The 23,838-nt window shown below is 39.1% G+C and overlaps 1 protein-coding gene across 5 annotated transcripts in view; it reads left to right on the forward strand.

The window, feature by feature from the left end:
- LIMS1 (LIM zinc finger domain containing 1) overlaps window positions 1-23,838 on the forward strand; it is a 155,484-nt gene that overhangs the window by 75,450 nt on the left and 56,196 nt on the right. Inside the window, exon 1 of one of the 5 annotated variants that reach the window (XM_040454155.1) lies at window positions 12,493-12,703. The exons of 3 other annotated variants lie outside the window; for them this stretch is intronic. In XM_040454155.1, coding sequence (XP_040310089.1) covers window positions 12,597-12,703 — 107 coding nt within the window. In that variant the 5' untranslated portion in view covers window positions 12,493-12,596. Of the gene's footprint in view, window positions 1-12,492; window positions 12,704-23,838 lie in introns of those variants that run through there. One more of the 5 variants, XM_040454156.1, reaches the window with a different exon arrangement.

A 23,838-nucleotide genomic window follows, 5' to 3' on the forward strand; every position in this document is an offset into this window, starting at 1 on the left:
AACTATGTGTCTGTTTTTATGCCAATACCATACTGTTTTGATTACTGTAGCTTTGTAATGTAGTTTGAGGTCAGCTTTGTTCTTCTTTCTCAAGAGTGCTTTGGCTATTGGGGTCTTTTCTCTCTCTTAATTTACTTAAGTATTTAAAAGCAAATCCCAGACATTAGGTCAGTTGATCTCGATACACTTCAGAATTAGTCTCTCATAATATGGTCATTTTCTTATATAAACATGTGCTATTACCACATCTAACTGAGTGAGTGATAAATCTTTGGTATCAACCAATACCCAGTCCCTGGTCAAATTTTACCACCTATCCTAAGAATATTCCTTTACAGTTGGTTTCTTTGAACCAGGATCTAAACAAAGGCCATACTTATTAATACATTTGATTGTTATGTCTCTTAAATTTCTTTTAATTTGGAGGAAAACCCCTTCCCCATTTTTCTTTCTTGTAATTACTTTTTTGGAGATACTAGCTCTCTTGTCATGTTGAATTATCATTTTGAATTTTTTAAATAAACTTTTATTTTTAGAATAATGTTAGATTTATGGGAAAGTTGCAAAGGTAGAGCATTCAGTCTATACCTCTCACCCAGTTTCCTCTCTTGTTAAGATCTTTCATCACCTTCATAGTGTCTTTTTGTCTATTTCAGCATCCTGTCCAGGATACTACCTTGTGTTTATTAGCCTTGGTTGAATTTTAAAGTAATTTCTGATCGTAAGCTCTCTTCTACTGTTGAGAAGAATAGCCATTTTCTGGCTAGGGGGCAGCACACTGTAATGGTTAAAAGCATGATTTAAAACCAAGCATAAGGTTTCAAATTCTTAATCACATAAAAACTGTATGATCTTGGACAGATTACATGCACTGCTACCACAGTTTCAGCATCTTTAAAATGGGAATAATAGTATTATTTACTTTATTGTATCACTGCAGAATATAAATTTGATAAATGCTTGTAGAACATGCCTGGCACATAGTAAGCACTCAGTAAATATAGCTCTTAACAGAGGTATTATTTCCTAAATCATAGTGAATGTCAGGGAAGAAGCTGGGTCCCATGGTAGGGGAGAGATGAGTTTGCTAAGAGATGAGTTCCTTTGCTTTGTGTGATACGGATCTCAGTAAGTTTTAGGTATTTCACCTCTATCTTAAGAATTTTTAGGGGCGCCTGGGTGGCGCAGTCGGTTGGGCGTCCGACTTCAGCCAGGTCACGATCTCGCGGTCCGTGAGTTCGAGCCCCGCGTCAGGCTCTGGGCTGATGGCTCAGAGCCTGGATCCTGTTTCCGATTCTGTGTCTCCCTCTCTCTCTGCCCCTCCCCCGTTCATGCTCTGTCTCTCTCTGTCCCAAAAATAAATAAACGTTGAAAAAAAAATTTTAAGAATTTTTGTTCAGTAGAACATATTTCTCTAGTATGTAGAGACCAAATATGGCTTTACAGGGATTTGTTAATATCAGGATTGGGGAATAAAACTGCATACTTTTTTTTCTTTATTATTCTCATGTAGTGATTGGTTTGTGTTTTGAAATAGCCTCCTTTATAAGGTACCAGAAGCAGGTGGTGTGTATGGCTTAAACACTAACATTTGTTTATGGCATGAAGTGCTCTCAAAGGAATTAAAATGGGCTTGGTCATATTCTCAGTGCCTCTTCCTGCACCCACACCCTCCTAACATCGCTGTGTTGTCTCAGTTGCTTCCAGAGCCTCCCTTGTTGCCATGTAACAGTCTACATGGTTTCAGCAGACTTGCTCTGTTAGAGGAAACCGGTATTCATTAGAAGTTTTGCCTTTTTTTTTCCAGAACTCATGGAAACATTGAGTCATCACATGTACTCTGCAAGGAAGTAAGGCAGCATTGGTAATTTCAACCTGCAGAACTCAAAGGAATCCAGGAGTTCAGTTAAATTTAAGACTACCAATTTGACTCCTTTCTTTCACAGGCCTTTACTTCCGGACTGGTGGGAGAAAATTAGCTGAGGAGGAAGATGTGTATTAGTGAGTATTGTACAGGAGTGCACTATAGGTCTCTTTCCAAATCCTCAGACTCCCCATTCACAGTATTCGTCTAGAGCATAACTAGACTACTTTTCATTTCCGGGGATGGAAAGTGTGGGCCAGCTGTCTCTAGTCTGTGTTTATAGTCTGGGACTTTTCCTCAGGGCACCTGTGCCTGTCAGGGTCCTGAGCTTTCCAGAAGCTTCCTGGGTTAGATTTATCAGTATTGAAAGGCAGTTCTAGTTCAGAGTGACCTTTTGATGATCTGTGAGGAGAGCATTTGGGGGCCCAGAGACAGTGTAGTCATTGGCTAAAACAGGAACATTTGAGTCAGGTAAACTTGGGTTGGGATCCACATTATCTGCCTTATTGGTTATGTTGTTTGGTCAAGACATTTAACTACTGGGGTGCTAAGTGACTTAGTCATTTGAGCATCCGACTCTTGATTTTGGTTCAGGTCATGGTCCCAGTGTCATGGGATCGAGCCCCACAAGGGGTTCTACACTGAGCGTGGATTCTCTCTGTCTCTCTCTCCTTCTGCCCCTCTCCCCGGCTCACACTCTCTGTCTCTAAAAAAAAAAGAGGAGAAGAAGAAGAAGAAGAAGAAGAAGAAGAAGAAGAAGAAGAAGAAGAAGAAATAAATAAAATAAAATTTTGAAAAGACATTTAACTATTTTAACACTTTGTAACTTCATCTGCAAAACGGGAAGAGTGATACACACCTCATAGGACTGAGATGAACATTAAACTAGATAGTAAGTACAGGGTGTTTGGTAGGCACTTAGACCCCTCTGTTGTTAGTAATGATCAACCATATTAGAGAGTTGGGAGACTTTGAACTTTGTGAGGTGAACATTTTTGTGTCCCAGCTTTTTCTTTTGTAAACACTCTCTAAAAACTATTTATCAGATTCAAAGTAGGTTTAAAATGCCTGCCTCTCTGTGAACAAGATTAAAGGAACATGAAGTACAGCTCTTGCTGTATTTCCCCAGGTCAGTGTTATTGCTTCGTCACAAACAGAATATGGGGAGATGTTAACAGTGTCAGTGCTTACTGCCTCTCCTACCCCGGCCTCTCCATTACCTCCTAAATTCCTCTCATACCACTATAACTCAGGCTGTTATCTCTTCCCTGCACTGCCTCCATGATTGTCCCCACTTGCTCCTTAAAATCCACCCTCCCCACATGCCACTGTGAGAGCAATCTTTGTGGAACAGATTTGATCCTGTTGGGCCCTTGTTTAACAGTATGGTGGCTTCCCTTCGCTCTTAGGTTAAAAGATGCCATGCCACTGCCTGTCTCTCACCTCACCTGCCAGCACTTCCCTTTAGCCACAAGGTGGGATTTCCTTTCCTCCTGGCCCTGGGTCTCTATCAACTGATCCTGTTTCCACGAATGCTCCTCACACCTTGGGCCCTCTTGCCTTTAGTGACCTCATACCTTTTGGGTTTGCAGGGTATCAGATCCCAGCTTTTGGGGGTAATGTTTCCATTTCAGAAAATGTTTCCCTGCCATCCCTCCCACTCCTTGCTGTAAGCATTCTCATGGTACCCTATTCTTCTATCATTTGACACGTTTTTAAATCTGTATTTGTGTGATTGTATGATTAGTACTAGTACCAGCAGTAGACTGCAAGCCCCACAAGGACAGTGGGTCCCTGGTCTTAGAGCAGGACTTGCCACATGTTTGGGGCTCTCTCAGTGTGCAATGATTGCCTTGGGGCGGTCACAGCACACTCTTCTGTGCCCTTTTGCTGAGCCCTGCCCATCAGTCCTGATGTAATGTTGTCTGTGCCTGTCCCCTTCTCATTCCCATGAACAGTCTCAGCTGGACCTTCATCTTACACTTGGGCAATGAGATCCTCTGTACATGGCTTTCCTTTTTTTTTTTTTTTTTTTTTTTTTGTGCTACCTTGAAAGCTGTGGTCCTGGCTTAGAAGATCCACTGCTCTGTCAGTCTCACTTTCCTCTTGACATATCTCTCAATCACATTGCACTGATGTTTCCTCCACCTGGAGTGCCGTCCACTTACCTCTCCCCAAATCCTCTTCTGTACTGCTGTTCCCACTCAAACCCGACCCACTCTAGAGGATGCATCCATATTTCATTATATATATTGAGGGTTTCTGAGGTGTCCTTTCTTCCTGATTTGATTAGAAATCCCTTTGGAAGATGGGATAATGGATCTTAATTTAATTTTTCTGTTCGTTACCTCAAGCATTTTAAATTTTGGTTCCTTATTAAATAGAACTATATTTTTCTGTTGTAGAAAACTTAGAAGATATAGACAGTCCACAAGAAAAAATAATTTTGAATCTTTTCAAATACTGTCAACCAGAGATATTTTGGAAGGTATATACTCTTCCAGACTCTCTGGTGTTTGTGGATGTGTGAATGTGCATACATACATGGTGTATACATATGTGGTCTTTCATGTAAAATGGAAGCAGTGGGCAGTGTCCTCAACTCTGTTTTCACAAAGTACTATATCGTGAATACCTTTTTGTATCAAATAATTGTCATCAATCACTCTCAAATGGTAAAACTATGCAGGAAATATTGTCCTTATTGAAATAATTATGTCTTTAGAGCTTTCTTAAAATTTTAAATTCTTTTTTTGTCATGGTATTGAACTTTTATCTGAGCTAGGGAGAAAAAAATAACAGTAAGTGAAGAGATGACACTGACATTAGAAATGAGGCAACACAAATTTTTTTATGTTGCCTTTGAGATTAGAATTTATACAGAACCTGGAAATATTTTGAGAACTTGGTGAAAACAGTTTTGATATAAAAGTTGATGTGTTGACAGTGCTAACTGTTGTAATGAATCCTATACTGGGGTAAGGCAGGTATTGTGGTTTACTTTTTATGACACGCCTCTTGAATTCCAGGGCAGGGAGCAGAACTGTATTTCTTCTTCCAGGTTCTCAGAAGATCAAAATTCCTGGCTCGTGACTGACTCTCTTGGAATGTGGAAATAACTGTTTCTTCCCTCCTCTCACACACAAGTACTTCACCTATTGGATTTTTTAAAATGAGAGTTTAGTTTAGAAACAGGCTCAGCACATATCGAGGTATAAGGTGGACAAGTAGAAAGAGTAGAAACAATATTTATAGCAATGTTATAAAAAGTTATATTAAAACATATGTCTTAGGTTGAATGTGTGAAAATTTTTATTTTCAGAAAAGCTCCCTTTGTTGAAATATTACCAGTAGGATTTCTTTTTAAAACAAGTTTCCTTAGAGAATTAAAAATTATTCTGTTAAAAAAGTTTAATCTTACACTCAGTTTTCCAAAAACATGTTTAGTACATCAAATGAGGTACCAACATTATAATTTATGCTCAACTGGGTGGCTCAGTCGGTTAAGTGGCCGACTTCGGCTCAGGTCATGATCTCGCGGTCCGTGAGTTCGAGCCCCACGTCAGGCTCTGTGCTGACAGCTCAGAGCCTGGAGCCTGTTACAGATTCTGTGTCTCCCTCTCCGTGACCCTCCCCCGTTCATGCTTTGTCTCTCTCTGTCTCAAAAATAAAGAAACGTTAAAAAAAAAAATTAAAAAAAATAATTTATGCTCCGGAGGAAAAGTGCAGTCCTCCTGCAGACACCTACTTCCTTATTCCTTCCCTATGGTCTCAGGGCTCTGTTGAGGAGGATTCTCTGGTTTTGCAGCAGATGTGTTTTGGGGCTGGGATGATCAGTATGCCTTTTCATGGCATTTTATATTCTCATTAGATCTTACTTTTGGAATAGTTCTTTTCACCCAAAGAGAAAGTATACAGGGAAAGAACAATCAAGAAAAGTTCAAAGATGCTCAGTATCTTTCTCCTCTGTTCCTGCCTCTACACTGAGGATCTGACATATGGTAGGACTCCAGGAAATACTTTTTGAAGAGCTAATGTATAAATCCTGACCCTTGTGTTCCTAGCAATGGAATTTCTCACTAATGCAGTCATTAGGGGTAAAGTGTGCTGTGTCAGAACTTAGTCGACATTGGCACATCATGTTACTCAGGTCCTTTCTTAAAATCAAGTCCTTTTAATATAGGGGAAAGACCAGTGATATCATCTAATTTGGTTTCTTGTGTTTCTAAATGGAAAAATTGAGGATTTTCATAGTGAAATGACTTCCTGTGTGCTTATATGTCAAGCATAGCAAGAAGGCTGACAAACATGGAATATTTCTGGTTTCTTTCTTGTACCCTTACACCAACTTACCCTGTACTTAGCCCTTTCAAAATGTGGATGGGATAAGTTACTTGAAATTTTATTTCAAATTCCTTTGGAAATAGAATTCACCATATTTTGACAGCATCTTTTGAGAACAGTCTTTAATTGTCTAACAAAGTACTGCAGATGACCTCATGTTGTTGGTCATGAGAGAAACTTCAGTGTGTGTCTGGCTCGGAATGATGCAGTGAAGTTCTCACAAGCCTCTGATGACAGGTCAGGCTGTCCACTCAGGTGTGTCCAGCTTGAGTTATAGAAAAGCTGATTAAGGAAAAAATTCAGAGGGACTTGTTGCGGTGTCATCTCCTTATGAATGGCATCGTTTTTTTTGGTGATTTTTTTTTTTTTTGACTCTGGCCTGGTTTTTTAGGCAGTTTATTCTGCCTTCCCATATTCTTTGTTCTAGTTAATTTAATCTTCAACCTACTTATGATGGCATGTCAGAGTTAGAACTCTTAAGCAGCAGATCTGTTTTTCAGTACTGCGTCCTTCCTGCATATTGATAGCCCAGAGCACTCTAGAGAGGTCTCATTAGAGAGATAGCAGGGCTGATAAATATTTAGGAAATGAATGTGTTAGACATAGTGAGAAAGGACGATATTCTTACTTTACTAGAGAGTTTGCTTCCCCTGTAAATGATTATTCATAAGATAAAATTTTAAAAAGGATTCATTTTCATTAAGTTCAAAATTAGTTGCGAAACATAAAATTATTCTCTTATTATGTGTCACACAAGGAAATAAATGGCCTGGAAATGTACAACTGCTCAGCCAGTTTACAGGCTCTTAGTAGCTAGTACAAAAGTTACTGCTAATGAGGCCCACTTAACTCTGCCATGGAATCTGGTTTGTCGCTGTCTTATTTCTGTGTAGGAGAAAGATTCACAGTTTAGTAATACTAATGATCAGTTTTAGAAGTTTGATGTTTAACTAGGTTTCTTTACCCTTTCGTGCCTGAAGGAGTACTTAGACCAAGTACACTAAAAACTGGACTATGTCATAGGAGTACACTTATCATGATGAGCACTGAGTAATGTATAGAATTGTTGAGTCATTATATGTACGCCCAAACCTAGTATTAACACTGTATGTGAATTATACTTCAACTTAGAAAACCTAGATCATGTCAGGTATAGATAAAAATCTAGGCTAAATTTTTTTTTTTTTTTTTTATTCCAGTCCCAAGTGGGAAGTGTTTATACCGTGGGAGGTACTGTTCAACTCTACAAAAGCTTTTGACTTTTTACAGTATCACCAAGAAAGTAAATTTTTGTAAAAGTATAGAATAGGTGTGCCTTTTAAAAATCTCATTTAGGTAATGTTGAATGTCAAATGCAAAAAAAAAAAAAGTTTCAAAATCTCACAAGTAGCACTGTAAAGTGATTAGGCTGTCAAAATCAATTGGTTGAACCACTAAATCAAAGAACTTATTTAAATAATGCAAACGTCTACCATGTATCTGGTCTTGTGGACACAGTTGTAAATGATCTGATACATTACTACCCTCACAGACCTGTTATGCTAAGGGGAGAGGTGGGTAGAGAAGCAACCTGTTGTGAGGCTGTGTGATTATGAGGACAGAAGCACAGTTGCCAGGGGAAGGCACTCTGGGAACAACAGAAAGGGAACTGTGGGTGCTTAGGGTCTAGAAATGCTTCTTATAAGTGATGATCCTTGCACTGAGTTGTAGTGGGATGATTAGGAGTTGGTCCATCTTCTAGTCTTATAAAGCTGCATGTGGAAAGGCCAGGAGGTGAGAGGAAGTGATGCCTGTCCTGGGAACCTCCCGGAATTCATTGCAAGTGTGGGAGGGCATGGGCTCAGCAGGGTTCACTTGGCACCCCATGGCAGTGAGCCATTCAAGAGTTTTTCAGCAGGATCAATACATGATATTTTATGTATCACTTTGACGGGACACCTGGATGGCTCAGTTGGTTAAGCATCTAACTTGATTTCAGCTCAGGTCGTGATCTCATGGTTCATGAAATCCAGCCTGCTTGGGATTCTCCTTCTTCCTCTCTGTCTGTCCCTCCCCTGCTCGCTCTCTCTCTCTCTCTCTCTCTCTCTCTCAAAAATAAAGAAACAAAAAAAATTTTAAAGAGCACTTTGAAATTTGGAGGATAGATTGGAAGAGGGTAAGATAAGTGGAAGAAAGATTGGTTCGGAGACATTAAGGGGAGACAAAGGAACTCTTCTGAAACAGTGCCTAGCCCAGTGCAGAGCACTGAGTGAAAACTTATTGAACAAATGAGATCCAAAGTCCTACACCGTGGTGTTGCAGGTTTCCAGAGAAGGGGAAGATCAGTGCAAATCAGAAGATCCAAGGTAAAGTCCATCTGTTGGCTTCTGAAGAATCTATTGTTTCCCTGAAATGATGATAAAACTTTGTGTTCACATGCATTTTCTGAGTCATTAACTTTTGTCAGGTTCATAAAAGGTTCCTGACCTTCTGAAAGGTGAAAAACCACTGGGTTGGATGTTAGCCTGGCAGAACAGGACCTTGTGTGAGGCTCTGTAGAACTTTGTATTTAGTCATCTCAATAAAGGGCTTAAATTTATAAAAGATATTATCAGCTATTCTGATGACGTTAAGCTGGAACAGATATCTAATTATGCCAGGAGTCAAAGTACAGATTCAAAGAGAACCTAACAGTTTGGAGACAAGTGAACAAAAGTTGTAATCAGGTTCACAGCCCAACTGTACTATATTGAAAGTGGGATAGAAGATGCTTCACCTTAACAACTTTTGTGAGCTGTTGCTCCTTAACAACCACTGGGCATGGGAGCTGAGGAAAGCTCTGGGAGTTCTGGAGTGCTGCCTGGTAGTGAACACTTGATGCCTGGAAGCCTCTGAGAAGAGGCAGAATCCCAGGTGAGTGATGCTGTATAGGAGTATGAGAGAGGAGTATTCCTCATTGGCCCTCAGAGATTGTTTGGAGTGCAGAATGAACTATTTCCCTCTATAGAGACCCACAGAAAATGCACTGGCACAGGCCTCCCTCTGTGCTGTCAACAGAGGGCACAACTGAGAGCTCTGTTTCTATGGAAAAGTATAAAAGTTAACAAAAAAAAGATGAAGACATGAGGCCACTTTTGCTGACACCGCCCTGTTGTGTGTTCCAGGGGTGGGTTCTCCCTCCCTTGGTGCTGAATGAAGTTCAGGAACACCATTGTGAGGAGAGGAGTTGATAATCTGGCTATCCCGTGCGCTGCTTGGTCAATGGTGTGTTTTGTGGCATTTGTGAATTTCCTATTCAGAAATTGTGTGGGTTCCCAGCGTGTATCGTAGTGCTGGTTCTACTTATAGCTCAATAAAATCTGAGAGCACATCCGAAGGGGTGCTAGAGACAATGTGAGAAAGCTTTACCTTCAGCCCCAGAATTTAGTTTTACTTGGTTGTGACAATTTCGTTAGGCCTTAAGCATTCATTTACTGAAATTCCTATTTGTCATTACAACCATTTTATAAATTTTTTTTAAGTGCTTATTTATTTTTTGGGAGAGGTTGAGGGGGGGAGAGAGAGGGGGGAGGGGAAAACCGAAACCGAAGAACCCCGGGGGCGGGGCACCAGAGTGGGGTAGGGGACAAAGGATCAGAAGCAGGCTCTGTGCTGACAGCAGAGAGCTGGATGTGGGGCTCTAACTCACGAACCGCAAGATCATGACCTGAACTGAAGTCCGATGGTTAACCAACTGAGCCACCCAGGCACCCCTCATTACAACCATTTTAAAAGTCAGAGAGCAAGAACTGTTTCAGTTTGTTTGTTATATAGCTTGGGAACTTTTTTTTTTCTGTTCACATCCTTTAACCTTAGACTCATCAAATACAGGATTCGTCCTACACAGTTAGGTGTTTCCTGTCTCGTTAACCTTTAGTAGTTGCCAAGCACTTTTTCCCTGTCAGCATTCTGCATTACTTTTTTTAAAGCTCTTTTAAAAATCAAACTCTGTTATTTATATCTTTCTATAGAAACAAGTCCTATTTAATGTTGAGCTTTCTTGAAAGTAATATTACACTCTATGTTAACTAAATGGAATTTAAATAAAAACTTGAAAAAGGAAAAAACAATGTCAAGGTCCCTGTGTTTGTAGTGAATATAATATTAATTTGTATTGTATTCATCAAGCATCTAGAGTGATGCCTAGAGTGAAAAGAAACAGAATTGGTGGTTGTTTCTCTTCATTTGTTTTTCACATCTGTTTTGACAAAACTGTGAGAATTAGACACTTTAGGAATCCTAATTTTATGTTTGTTATGGTAAACTTTAACCTTTTCTGTATTTTAGGTCTCAGTAGGATCCTAGGGCTTTGTACAAAAGGCATATGTAAAGACATATGTATTTTTTATTTATTTTTGAATAGGCAGAATATCCAAAGTTCTGAACAGAATTTGGTAATAGAAAGGCTTTCTTCTGCTACTGTCCCCAAGTTCCCCAGAGGCCTCCAGTATTACCCTTTTTGAAAGAGATAACATTCGTCACTTGATTCTTTTACATGTTTCACAACTATTTAAATTCACACAAATTTAAATTGTGTTAACAACAAAATTAGTAATTTCTTCCTTGAATCTTTAAAAGTGTGTGTTATGGGGCACCTGGATGGCTCAGTCAGTTAAGTGTCTGCCCCTTTGTTTCAGCTCAGGTCATGATCTCTCAGTTCGTGGGTTTGAACCCCGTGTTGGTCTCTGCTCTGACAGTGTGGAGCCTGCTTAGGATTCTCTCTCTCTCCCTCTCTTTCTCTTCCCTTCCCCTGCTTGTGCTCTCTTTCAAACAAAAAAAAAGTATGTTACATTTTGGCGGCGCCTGGATGGCTCAGTAGGTTGAGTGTCCAACTTCGGCTCAGGTCATGATCACGTGGTTCTTGAGTTCAAGCCCTGTGTCAGGCTCTGTGCTGACAGCTTGGAGCCTAGAGCCTGCTTTGGATTCTGTGTCTCCCTCTCTCTGTTCCTCCCCTACTCACACTCTGTCTCTTTCTCAAAAATAAACATTAAAAAAAATAATTAAAAAATGTATGTTACATTTTGATAGCATCTGTAAGTTGTCTGTTTTCCGCTGGGGTGGTGGAGCCAAGGTGACAATTGTGGCCCTGAAGGGAGCTAACATCTGCGTGTCCTGAGTGAAGGAGTAAGATATGGACCCCCCTCTTCCTTGTGGGTGCCTTAATATTTGTATTTATAATATAGATACTCTCAGGGGAATATGTTAATTCTTTAACCCTTGATGCAAAAAAGTTTCAGAGACATTTCTATGTGCTCTTGTTGAGGGGATTCTAGAAGGGAAGGAGGTTGATACAGATCACTCAGGGAGAAATTATGGAAACCATAAAGTCAAACTATTGGCTAAGAAGTTGCCAAGGCTCTAGCCTGTATCTGTGAGACAGTGCTGTATACTGAGTGGAACTGAATCAAAACTGGAGGCTACAATCCTGCATGCTGTTGCACTAACATCATTTGGAACTGTAACAGTAAAGACTTGCTCCATGTTATTTGTCCTCCATTTTTTGCGAACCCCTCTTGCAAACACTCACCTATACCCCACACACACTAAAACAGAGCCCCTTTCTATCTTTGTCACCATCTGGTGTCAAATGTGCATCTGCTAGGGCTGCATAGGCACCCAAAACACCTTTAGGCAGACAGTGTTGATTACACTGAGGTGCATATTTGATGAGAGGGAATTTTTAGAATAGGTAGTTACAGATTTAGAAAATCACTGAATGGAGGTTGATAGAAGAAAACATGTTCCTTTCAGTTATGAATTTTTGAGTAACATCTAGGGGGGAAAAGACACTTCCTTTCTAAAAAGGATTTCAGATAGAATGGGGAAAGGGAGGAATTGCACTGTTTCCCTCACAATTGTGCCTTTTTTTTTTTTTTTTAAAGGAAAATATCCCAAAGAGCTCTTGATGACCAGGCACTTCTTTATACTGACAGCTGCTTGTGGAGTCTTCGTGCATTTCCTGGCAAATAAAATAGGGCAGGACCCTTTAGTCATTACCCTACTGGAGCTTTTTAGCCTAATTTTAATTCAGAATGATGCTGGAAAGATTTATAAAGGAATTGGTGTGATTATTCATAACAATTAAACTTTGCTTGTTAGTAAACACGTGAGACCCAGGTCCCTGACACCTCCCCCCACCCCCTCCCCCAAGGTGCAAGGCCCAGAGATAAGGCAGGCCAGGCCTTGCTGAGGAGGGTGTGTACCAACAGAGAAACAGGAAGCTGTGCTTAGCCCGGCTTGCCTGGAGGTTTCCAACTCTGGTCAGGTGTACTAAAGTCCCGGCAAGAGACACGTTCGTTCTGAGCCCTAGCAGCCACGCTGCTCGGCATAAATGCTTCAGACTGTCAATAACTGATGTGTAGAGAGAAGTATGACTGCATTACAGCTTAAAGAGCTATCCCACTCAGGTCTCTACCGGAGAAGACGAGATCGCCCCGATAGTGTGAGACTAAATGGGTTACCGGAGGAAGAGCTAAGGTGAGTGCAAAGTCATGGTTGGCTGGAGGTCAAGACACCTAGTGATTGCGGCGAGATTCCTGCCTCAGTGGATGCAGCAGTGGGGAATACACTTTGAAGAGGTTCCACTGAAACCTCTCAGTCTGTAATTAAAGATTGAACACTACCCCCAGATTGTGCTGGATTGGAACTGTGCAAAACTAGAACTCATTTTTCCATTTCTTCACAAATCCTGTAAGTTGTTTTAGCTGTTCCCCAAAACTGCCGTGCTGTCTTTAAAAATTATATAATCATCAAAGTGATATTTGGAAACAATTGATTTTTCCCCCTTAGTTTAAAGATAGATTGCTGTGGCTTATTAGAACATGTTTCTGTGAGGAGTTTTTCTTTGAATTTTGGTGGTGAGATTAGTTTGTGATGTTTTGAGTGGGGGTTGGGGGGTGTTCATAGAGCATTCTTTGTTATTGAAATGGTTGAGCAAAGGAATGCAGAAACTATTGAATGTAACCTAGGAAGGAAGGACATCAAAAATCTGGAGACCATTTTAACTAAAAGGTTAGGGTGTTTTGTTTTGTTTTCAGACTTAATTTGCCTCATTTTAGTTTTTGTTACAGCTATTAAGAATTGTTTTTAGATTTTTAGGTTCTAAAAAGTCCCTGCAACATTAAGCCATATGTTAAAATATTATGCTAACTGTGAAGGGTTTAGATTTTGTTTCTGAAATGAAGTGTTCCTGTTTTAGTGCTGACAGGAGGCTGCAGTAAAGAGAGACTTCCTTTTCTTTTTATTACGTTTACTCTATAGTACTTAAGTTTGTTTATGGACTCATGACTTAAGTATTTGAATATTTCAACTAGATGGTGAGAGGGATATTTACATGCTGTGTGTTATTTCTCTTTTTTCTATAACTTCATTTTTAGAGTTTGTTTTAAGTTCTGTATTTAAATTTGACAGGGAAACAATTATCAGGAACGCTTTTTTAAACTTCTGTAAGTCTGTTTGTCTTACAGCCAGCTATATATACTACAGGAGCTATACTTTGGGAGGGAAACATTTACTTGAAAATTATCAACTCTTTCATTAACTTTTGAAGAGAATAGTAGCATTAAAGGACCATTATTGATGCTAACATTATTAGATTTTATTACTTACTATGTCAGGTGTCTCTTAGGTATGTATAATTGTATCAATTTTGAATTGATTGGATTTAAAGACAGAATTTAAAGGCTTCAGAGTTTGAATTGTTACAAATTTTATGAGGTTTAGTGAAAATACTGAGCTCTCTCTTGCTAAACAGATAGGCTTTTGGAAGTGTCCTCTGAAATCAACATTTACAGGCAGACTCCAAACTACTCTTGAGCCAAGAGTGAAAAGTTACCAGAAACAGTTTTAATTTCAGATTTGGGGTCCTAAGGAATTTCCTTTATAAAAAAAAATTAAGATATATAAAACAACATTTGAGACCAACCATATTTTATTTATTTTTCAGACAGTAGCAAAAGTACCCATGAATAAAATTGCGTTTATGCTCAAGGAGGTAGTTATTTTTATAATGACCTTCAAAACAACTGGATATTTTCCTTTTGTGTAGACTTCAAATCAAAGGAGGAAGAATATATTTTTCTTGAGAGAGATGGGGGTAGGTAGGGGCAGAGGGAGAGAGAGAGAATCTTAAGCAGGTTCCATGCCCAGTCCAGAGCCTGATGCAGGGCACAATCTCACCACTGTGAGATCTTGACCATGAGATCATGACTTGAGCCAAAATCAAGAGTGGGACGCTTAACCAACTGAGCCACCCCAGTGCCCCAAGGAGGAAGAATAATTATTAAGAAGTATTGCTTGTTCTGTTGAGTTAAGGGGAAATATTTTTCCACCCATTCTGGTGATACAGTTCTCAAGTGATAATAAGGGACTTCTGCTTCTGTGATTTCTCTGTCCTTTACTGCAGAGAGAATGACCATTATTCCTTATTTTATTAAAAAAATTTTTTTAATGTTTATTTTTGAGAGAGAGACAGAATGCAAGCAGAGGAGGGGCAGAAAGAGATGGAGACACAGAATCCAAAGCAGGCTCCAGGCTCCCAGCTGTCAGCACAGAGCCCGATGACAGCACAGAGCTGTCAGCACAGAACCGCGAGACATGACCTGAGCCAAAGCCGGACGCTCAACTGACTGAGCCACCCAGGCTCCCCGAGGCAGGGGCATTATTATATTGTGCGTAGTGGTATAGGATTAATGGCTTTCATGCATTATTCAGCTAATTGTTATTAGGTGCCTACTCTGCTAAATAAAGATGTAGTGATGAATCAGACACAGTTCTTCCCCTTTAAGGCACGCCACGGTTTTGGCACATGAACTGTGACCAACAGGTTCTCTTCACACAAGCAGTTGTTTGACTTTGAATACATGTAATATCAAACATTTCTCACACCGCCTCAGTATTGCACAAGACCCATACCTGCTCACATTCCTTCTCACTCTCCTGTTCACTTTCTTGGCATATTTATGAACTCTAACAGAATGATAGAAACTAAAAGAGCTATGCTCATTGCCAGAAAACATTTTTCTTGAAAGTTAAAAATAAAAAGACTATGCTCTGAAACAAAATACAAGTGTTTAAGGAGGACCGTGAAAGACATGAAAACAACCCTGGCTTCAAACTTGTAAGAGGCAGCATGAAAAACACTGACTTTATAGACTTTTATTTTGATGTACTAAATATAACCTGAAACTTTCCCTATTGCATACTTTGTACAATAGACCATTACCCTCTACATTTGAGGGTTATGTTATGGCAATTTATTTTATTTAAATAGTAGTTGTTACTACCAGTAGAAAGTGTCCTGTGGGTCTTTGTCTTGAGTTCTAGAGCATGTCCTTAATTTTGGCTAGATTCTAACATGTCAAAGAAACCATTGGAAATTATGTTAAGGATTTGGATAAAGTGTGGATGTTCATTTGTATCCAAGACTATATAAAATCTGTGTATACAAATGAGATTGTCTTTCTGTCCAGTTCTCATGACCTGGATACAACTGGTATGACTTTCAAATTTGAGCAATGGACTCCTTAGCACAACATAGCTCACACTTTTATGTCAGTCGGCTCAGAGCTTGTTCTGAGTTTCACACCTCTAAAAAGCATTCACCCTTTTTTCCTTGGAATTTTTGATCTTCAAAAATCGCATATAAGATATACCCTTGGGGCCCCTGGGTGGCTCAGTCAGTTGAGTGTCCTGACTCTTGATTTCGGCCTAGGTCATGATCTCATGGTTCATAGGTTTGTGCCCAACATTGGGCTCTGCACTGACAGTGTGGAGCCTGCTTGGGATTTTGTCTTCCTCTCTCTCTGCCCCTCTCTTGAGTGTGTGTGCATTCTTTCCCTCTCAAAAATAGATAAACATTTAAGATATACCCTTATCTGTATACTTAATCCTTAACTATTTATTCCATCCCTCAAACTATGTTCCACCCAGACACCTTGTTTTTTGATGAAACATGAAGAATACACCTAACACAATAAACACACACACACACACACACACACACACACACACACACACATATTCACATACACCCTTTAAAATTCTCACTCACTTTTGGGGTGCCTGGGTGGCTCAGTCAGTTAAGCAACTGACTTCAGCTCAGGTCATGATCTCACAGTTCGTGGGTTCAAGCCCCACATCAGGCTCTGTGCTGACAGCTCAGAGCCTGGAGCCTGCTTCGGATTCTGTGACTCCCTCTCTCTCTGTTCCTCCCCTGCTCATTCTCGGTCTCTCTCTCTCTCAAAAATAAATAAATGTTGGGGCGCCTGGGTGGCGCAGTCGGTTAAGCGTCCGACTTCAGCCAGGTCACGATCTCGCGGTCCATGAGTTCGAGCCCCGCGTCAGGCTCTGGGCTGATGGCTCAGAGCCTGGAGCCTGTTTCCGATTCTGTGTCTCCCTCTCTCTCTGCCCCTCCCCCGTTCATGCTCTGTCTCTCTCTGTCCCAAAAAAATAAATAAAAATGTGGAAAAAAAATTTTTTTTTTAAATAAATAAATGTTAAAAAAAATTAAAATTCTCACTCACTTTTGCTCTCTCTCAGATATAAAGGATCTGTAAGTAACTAATTGGGGATACCTCAAAAGTCAAGTCTTTGCTGGGTAGGCCTGAAACATAGTTTACATAGCAACATTGGCCACATCTGGCCCACTGCCTGTTTTTGTATGGCCCATGTGGATTTTATATTTTTCAGTGGTTGGAAAAAAATTGAAAGAATATTGTATAACATACTGAAAATTACATGAAACTCAAATTTCACTATCCATAATAAATGAAGTATTTTTATTTATTTCTAATTTTTTAAATGTTTATTTTTGAGAGAGAGAGAGAGAGAGAGAGACCAACAGAGTGCCAGTGGAGGAGGGGCAGAGAGTGAGGGAGACACAGAATCCAAAGCAGGCTCCAGACTCTGAGCTGTCAGCACAGAGCCCAGTGCAGGCCTGAACCCAGAAACCGTGAGATCACTACCTGAGCTGAAGTTGGGTGCTTAACCGACTGAGCCACCCAGGTGCCCCTCAAAAATAAACATTTAAAAAAATTTTCAGGGGCACCTGGATGGCTCAGTCGGTTAAGTGTCCGACTTCGGCTCAGGTCAAGATCTCACGGCTCGTGGGTTCAGGCCTTCTGTCGGGCTCTGTGCTGACAGCTCAGAGCCTGGAGCTTGCTTCAGATTCTGTGCTTCCCTCTCTCTCTCTCCACCCCTCCCCCACTCATGCTGTCTCAAAAATAAACATTAAAAACAATTTATTTATTTTTGAGAAAGAGAGAGAGTGGGGAGGGGCAGAGAGAGAGGGAGACAATGGATCCAAAGCAGGCTCTGCACTGATAGCAGCAAGCTCCATGCAGGGCTTGAATCTAGGAACTGTAAGATCTTGACCTGAGCTGAAGTCAGACACTCAGCCAACAGAGCCGCCCAGGTGCCCCATAAATGAAGTTTTGCTGGAACACAGCCAAACTTATTTGCACGGTTGTCTCTGGTAGTTTCTTGCTACAGTGTGCAGTGGCATTAGACCCTTGGTCTAGTTCTAAGATATAAAATCCTTCTGTTTTTCCCTGTTGTTCCTTTAGTTATGCACCTACTCTCTCCACTCCTCCACCTCCCAGTTAGATTTGTTGTACCTGGATAAAATCAGGGCTGTGTCAATCTTGAAATGAGTGAGGAAAACAAAAGAAAAAATACTTTGAAGTTTGTATCCCTACATGAAGTTGACTAGATACAGCAGTAAGAATTTATTTACTTGTTAGAACTTCTTAATGCTATCTTTCGTGCACTTTTCGTGATGGAACTGGCCAACGAGGAATAGGAGGAAGTGCAAAGTAACCTTTACTTTCTGATTATTAAGTAAACCTTCTGAGCTTGTATCTTTCTAGATATAGGACATAATCATTTTTAAGTAGTGGGAATGTCCTTGGGTTGCTGGGGTGGCTCAGTCAGTTAAGCGTCTGACTCTTGATTTGGGCTCAGGCCATGATCTCACAGTTTGTGAATTTGAGCTTCATGTTGGGCTCTGTGCTGGTAGTGCAGAGCCTGCTTGGGATTCTCTCTCCCTCTCTCTGCCCTTCCCCACTCACGCTGTCTCTGTCTCTCTCAAAATAAGTAAAAAGTTAAAAAAAAAAAAGGTAGTGGGAATGTACTTGACTTGGTTTGAGAGTTGAAAACTCAGATCATGTGTTCTGAATAATACATTTCCACTGGTTGAGCCCTTGTTATGGGTTGGGCACTATACTAAGAATTTTCATAGTTTGGGAGTTTTTTAACTCACAATTCAATAAGTGAGGAAGAAGAACCTAAAGTTGGAAAAGGTAATCATCATTATTAACCAGTTCCTGTCCTTGATTCTGAGTTCAGTTGAGGTTGGAGTAGGTCAGCTTAGGATGTGCATTTCCTTGCATACTTGCTTTGCAGTTTGCTTATTATTTCTTTGCCTGTATTTTGGATGAAAAACCAATGTTCATGTTTGAGTTTGAGACATATAGTCTGTGAGACAATTAGGGGGATAAAATTGCAGCTTTGCCATTTTTGTCTGTTCTTATTATTTAATGGTTCAGCGAGAACATATTTAATCTTCCTAACAGTGAACACATCACATGGTTAATAAATATTTTTTTTCTCTGAAAGATGTATCATTTTGTCAGTTTTGGTTTCTTTAAAGGTAGTAGTGCTTTCTTATGTGTGTTTAAGGGTGTAATATAGACAAATACATGGTGGGGGGGGGGGTGGGATCATGCTGGAATATTATGCAGCTGTGAAGAAGAAGGAACTCCTGCCATTTGTGACAACATGAATGGACCTTGAGGGCATTATGCTGATAAAAGTCAGAGAGGGAGGCACAAATACTGTATGATATCACTTTTATGTGGAATCTAAAAAAACTCACCTTGTGAAACCAGAGAGTAGAATGGTCGTTACCAAGGCCTGTGGGCTGGGGGTGTTGAGCAGATGTTGTTTTAAGGGTACAAACTTGCAACTAGTAGATAAATAAGTCCTGGAAATCTAATGCCCAACATAATGATTATAGTGAACAATACCATATTCAACACTTCAGAATTGCTAAGAGACTAGATGGCAACTGTTCTCAACACAAAAAGGAAATGATAATTATGTGCCATGGTAAAGATGTTAGCGAAAGCTACCTTAGCAATGATACCACAATATACAAATATATCAAACCAACAGGTTAGGTTGGCTTCTTCAGACTTCTACAGTATCACATATCTCAATTATATGAATGTTTCTAAAATAGTATAATCCACAAGTATTTATATTGTAATAATTGGCTTTACAGGCATAACCCCTCCTCATCCTGCTCACTTTACCTGTCCCTCTCCTGTGCTCCTCGCCGTTAATAGAGGATTCTCCAAAGCCAGAGGCCTGGCCCTATTTCTGTTGCATCCCTAGCATCTACCATAGTACCTAGGAGGTCATCACTGTCCAGTATCTATTCCTCACTTGATGAGTGAAGAAATTAGAAACTAAACAGGCTTAGAGGTATCTCTTATATCTTCCAAAGCATCATGGTCAAAAAGATCATGGTCATTTTGTTTTTCAGTAGTTTGGGGAAACTTATTTTCTAAAGGGGAATATATTTTCCTCTTTATCACCTAAAATATTTCTATATAGTTTAGAGACTATATGCTGAAGTTAAAAATAGCAATGTTAGTGAAAGGAATAATTAAAAAGTGAAAAGTCTTTAGATAAGGATCCCTTTTCTGTTTCTCTGTACAGCTAAGAGACATTTAGGAATGAACCTCAACTTCAGAATCAATTTGTGAATTTGTTGTCAATAAACATAAAATTTTCTCAATGATTTGCTATCATAATTAAATGCCAACATTTTAATCATCATAATTGCTTTCCTATAGCTTCAAAAATACACATAAAACCTTAAAGTATCAATTATAAATCACTTATAAAAACAAAAAAAATAGCAGTTGACTAATAATTGCACTTTACCTACATTATTTGGGTAGATGCTATTAAAATGAAACCATATTACTTATTTTGTATATATTTGCATATAAAAATATACATTTTGAAAACATAACCACTTATTGTGTATCTGTGAGACCCAGTTTAATTCTGTGATTAAAACAGGCTTTGAGGGATGCCTGGGTAGCTTGTAGATTGAGCAGCTGACTTTTTATTTCACCCAGAGTCTAGCTTCTGGCATTTGCTGGCGTTGCTTACTTACTGTTGGCTTGTAGATGGCATCACTCTAATCTCTGCCTCTTTTATAACATGGCTGTCTTCTCCATATGTCCATGTCTTCACACAGTGTTCTCCCCATGGGTGTGTCATTATCTTTGTCTCCTCTCCTCTTTGTGTAAGTACACCAATCATCTTAATTTGTATATTAACTATATCTGCAAAGACTCTATTTCCAAATAAGATCCTATTCAGGGTACGAGGAGTTACGATGTGATTGTATCTTTTTACAGTTTATTTATTTTTGAGAGAAAGAGAAAGAGAGAGTTTACTAGGGAGGGCAGAGAGAGAGGCGGGGAGAGAGAGAGAGAGAGAGAGAGAATCCCAAGCAGGCTCCTGTCAGCATGGAGCCCAACATGGGGGCTCAAACTCACAAACTGTTAGATCATAATCTGAGCCAAAATCAAGAATTGGACGCTTAACTGACAGCCCCCAAGCACCCCATCAACGTATCTTTTCAGGAGACAGAATTCAATCCACAGTAGCAGTCTGTTCATAGAGTGTATATAAAGATTAAAAATCAATCTCGTGTGCAGTTTTTTAAGAAACAGCTTTGTTGAGGTTGAACTAATGAACCTCAAGTGCACAATTTTAATGTGCAGTTTGATCAATTTTGACAAGTAAACACAGTGATAGTTTTACCACAGTCAAAATAATGAGCACACTCATCATCCCAGAGCTTCCCTCTCTCTCCCTTCCCTGCATCCCCAGGTACTTTGATCTGCTTTTTGTCATTCTAGATTACTTTAGATTTTTAAGAATTTCAGGTGAATAGAATCATACGATAATGTGCTCTTTGTTTTGATTTGGTTTTTTAACTCAGCATACTTATTTTGAGATCCATCCATGTTATTGCCTATATCAGCAGTCCCTTCCATTGTGTCTTTGAGTGATGTTCCATTTCATGGGTAAGTTATAATCTGTTTAGACAGTTGCTTGCTGGTTGACATTTGAGTTGGTTCCAGCTTGGGGCTATTACAAATAAAGCTGCTGTGAACATTCTTGTACAAGTCCTTGTAAGGACATATTCTTTCATTTCTCTTGGGTAGAATGACTGGTTGTTAGGTAGGTTATGTATATTACATTTTTTGAGAAATATCTAAACTGCTTTCCAAAGAGATTGTACCCATTTCCACCAACAGTGGTTGAGGGTTCTGTTTTCTCCACATCCTCACCAAACTTGGTTTCATAATTTTTTTTTTAATTTTAGCCATTTTGGGGGTGTGTAGTGGTGTCCGTTGTGGCTTTAATTTGCATTTTCCTAATGACTCATGTAGTTGAGTATATGAGTATATGTATATATATGTGTATATATATACACTCATATATATATATGAGTATATGTGCTTATTTGCAATCTATGTATCTTTGGCAAAACGTTCAGTTTTTTGCCTGTCTTTTATTGGGGTATTTCTTACTGGTATTAAGTTTTCACAGTGTTTATATATTCTACATACAAGTCTTGTCAGATACATATTTTGCAAATGTCTCCTTCCACTGTGTGGCTTGTCCTCTCATTTTTATAAGTGTCTTTTGAAAAGCAAAAGGGTTTTTTTGATACTTTATTGATTTTTTTGTTTTTGAAGTTTGTACTTTCTGTGTCCTATTTAAAATCTTTCCCAAACTCACTGTAAGATTATTAATACATATGTCTCATATAAATATAAACTCATTAATTATTTTTAAAAACCGTCATGGCCTTTCATTTAGTGCTTTTCTGGCTATGTGGTAAGTGCGTCACAGCCTCAGTGAATCTTCACAATAATCCTGTGAGGTGCAGAGTATTTCCCCTTTTCACAGAGAAGGGAAAGGACTCTTAGAGACACATGATTTGTAATTTGGGCAATTGGGATTTGAACCCAGGGCTGTGCCCATTTGTGTCTTGTGTTCAAAGTGTGAGCTCTTAACCACAGAACTTAGGCTTCATTTAGGTTTTAGGGTAAGGTTTCTTATGTGGAAGTTTTGAATATACGTGATCATATCTTAAAAGTTAAAAATTTACCATTGAACATGAAAGTAAACATTAACCTCCTGTGCTCGCCTGTAAGTAATAAGATCAAAACAAAAATAGAAATTTTATGCCTCCTTTTCACAGATATTTGTCAGAGAAAATATCCAGGTTTAAAAAGCTAAAAATATTACATTTGTATGTCATAATGAATATATTCCTTTTTTTTTTTTTTTTTAAAGTAAGCTCCATGCCCAACGTGGGGCTTGAATTCACAATCCTGAGATTGAGAGTCATGTGTTCTACCAGCTGAGCCAGCCAGGTGCCCCATAATGAATATATTCCTTAAAATTAAAATTGAACATCATAAAAATATCCAAGTTTTTTATCTTGCCAACAGTATTGTACTCCTGCCTCTGGCAGCCAGAGTGTGAAGGGAACCCGACTGAGATAGGAAGCTACAATGAATCATTGCGTGTAGGATGTTGACTTGTGTTTGACAGTTTCTGCTGCCAACTTTAGTTTTTAATTCTGACATACAGAATTTGTTGGAACAAAACTGAAATTCTACAGTGTTTTGGAAAATTTCAATAATATTTCCAAGTGCTGGAAGATATATTGTTTATTTCATGGTTAGAACTAATAACAATCTTGGGAGTATCTGATATAAACTGACATACAAGTATTTTATTTTATTTTTTTTATTTGTAATTTAACTTTATTTTTTATTTTTTAAAATTTACATCCAAATTACTTAGTATATAGTGAAGCAATGATTTCAGGAGTAGATTCCTTAGTGCCCCTTACCCATTTAGCCCATCCCCCCTTCCACAACCCTTCCACTAACCCTCAGTTTGTTCTCCATATTTATGAGTCTCTTATGTTTTATCCCCCTTCCTGTTTTTATATTATTTCTGCTTCCCTTCCCTTATGTTCATCTGTTCTGTGTCTTAAAGTCCTCATATGAGTGAAGTCATATATTTGTCTTTTTCTGACTAATTTCACTTGGCAAAATACCCTCTAATTCCACCCACATAGTTACAAATGGCAAGATTTAATTCTTTATGATTGCCGGGTAATACTCCATTGTCTGTATATACCACCTCTCCTCTATCCATTCATTCCATTGGTGGACATTTGGGCTCTTCCCATACTTTGGCTATTGTTGATAGTGCTGCTATAAACATGGGGGTGCATGTGTCCCTTCAAAACAGCACACCTGGACAGACAGGTATTTTAAACATGAGGTTTTATAAAAGTGTAGCCAGTTTAAAAGATAACAGTTTTCCTGGATCTAGAATCATTGTTTCTGTGACAGACAACAAATACTTTTAAAATGGATTCAACTGAAAATAGTAGCTATTTTTTAGCACCATTTGTAGTTTTGGTTCTTCTTAATATAATGTTTTTTCTTTCTTTCTTTCTTTCTTTCTTTCTTTCTTTCTTTCTTTCTTTCTTTCTT

Source organism: Herpailurus yagouaroundi, unplaced genomic scaffold, assembly GCF_014898765.1.
Source record: "Herpailurus yagouaroundi ecotype Mexico unplaced genomic scaffold, PumYag 210, whole genome shotgun sequence".
NCBI lineage: Eukaryota > Metazoa > Chordata > Mammalia > Carnivora > Felidae > Herpailurus > Herpailurus yagouaroundi.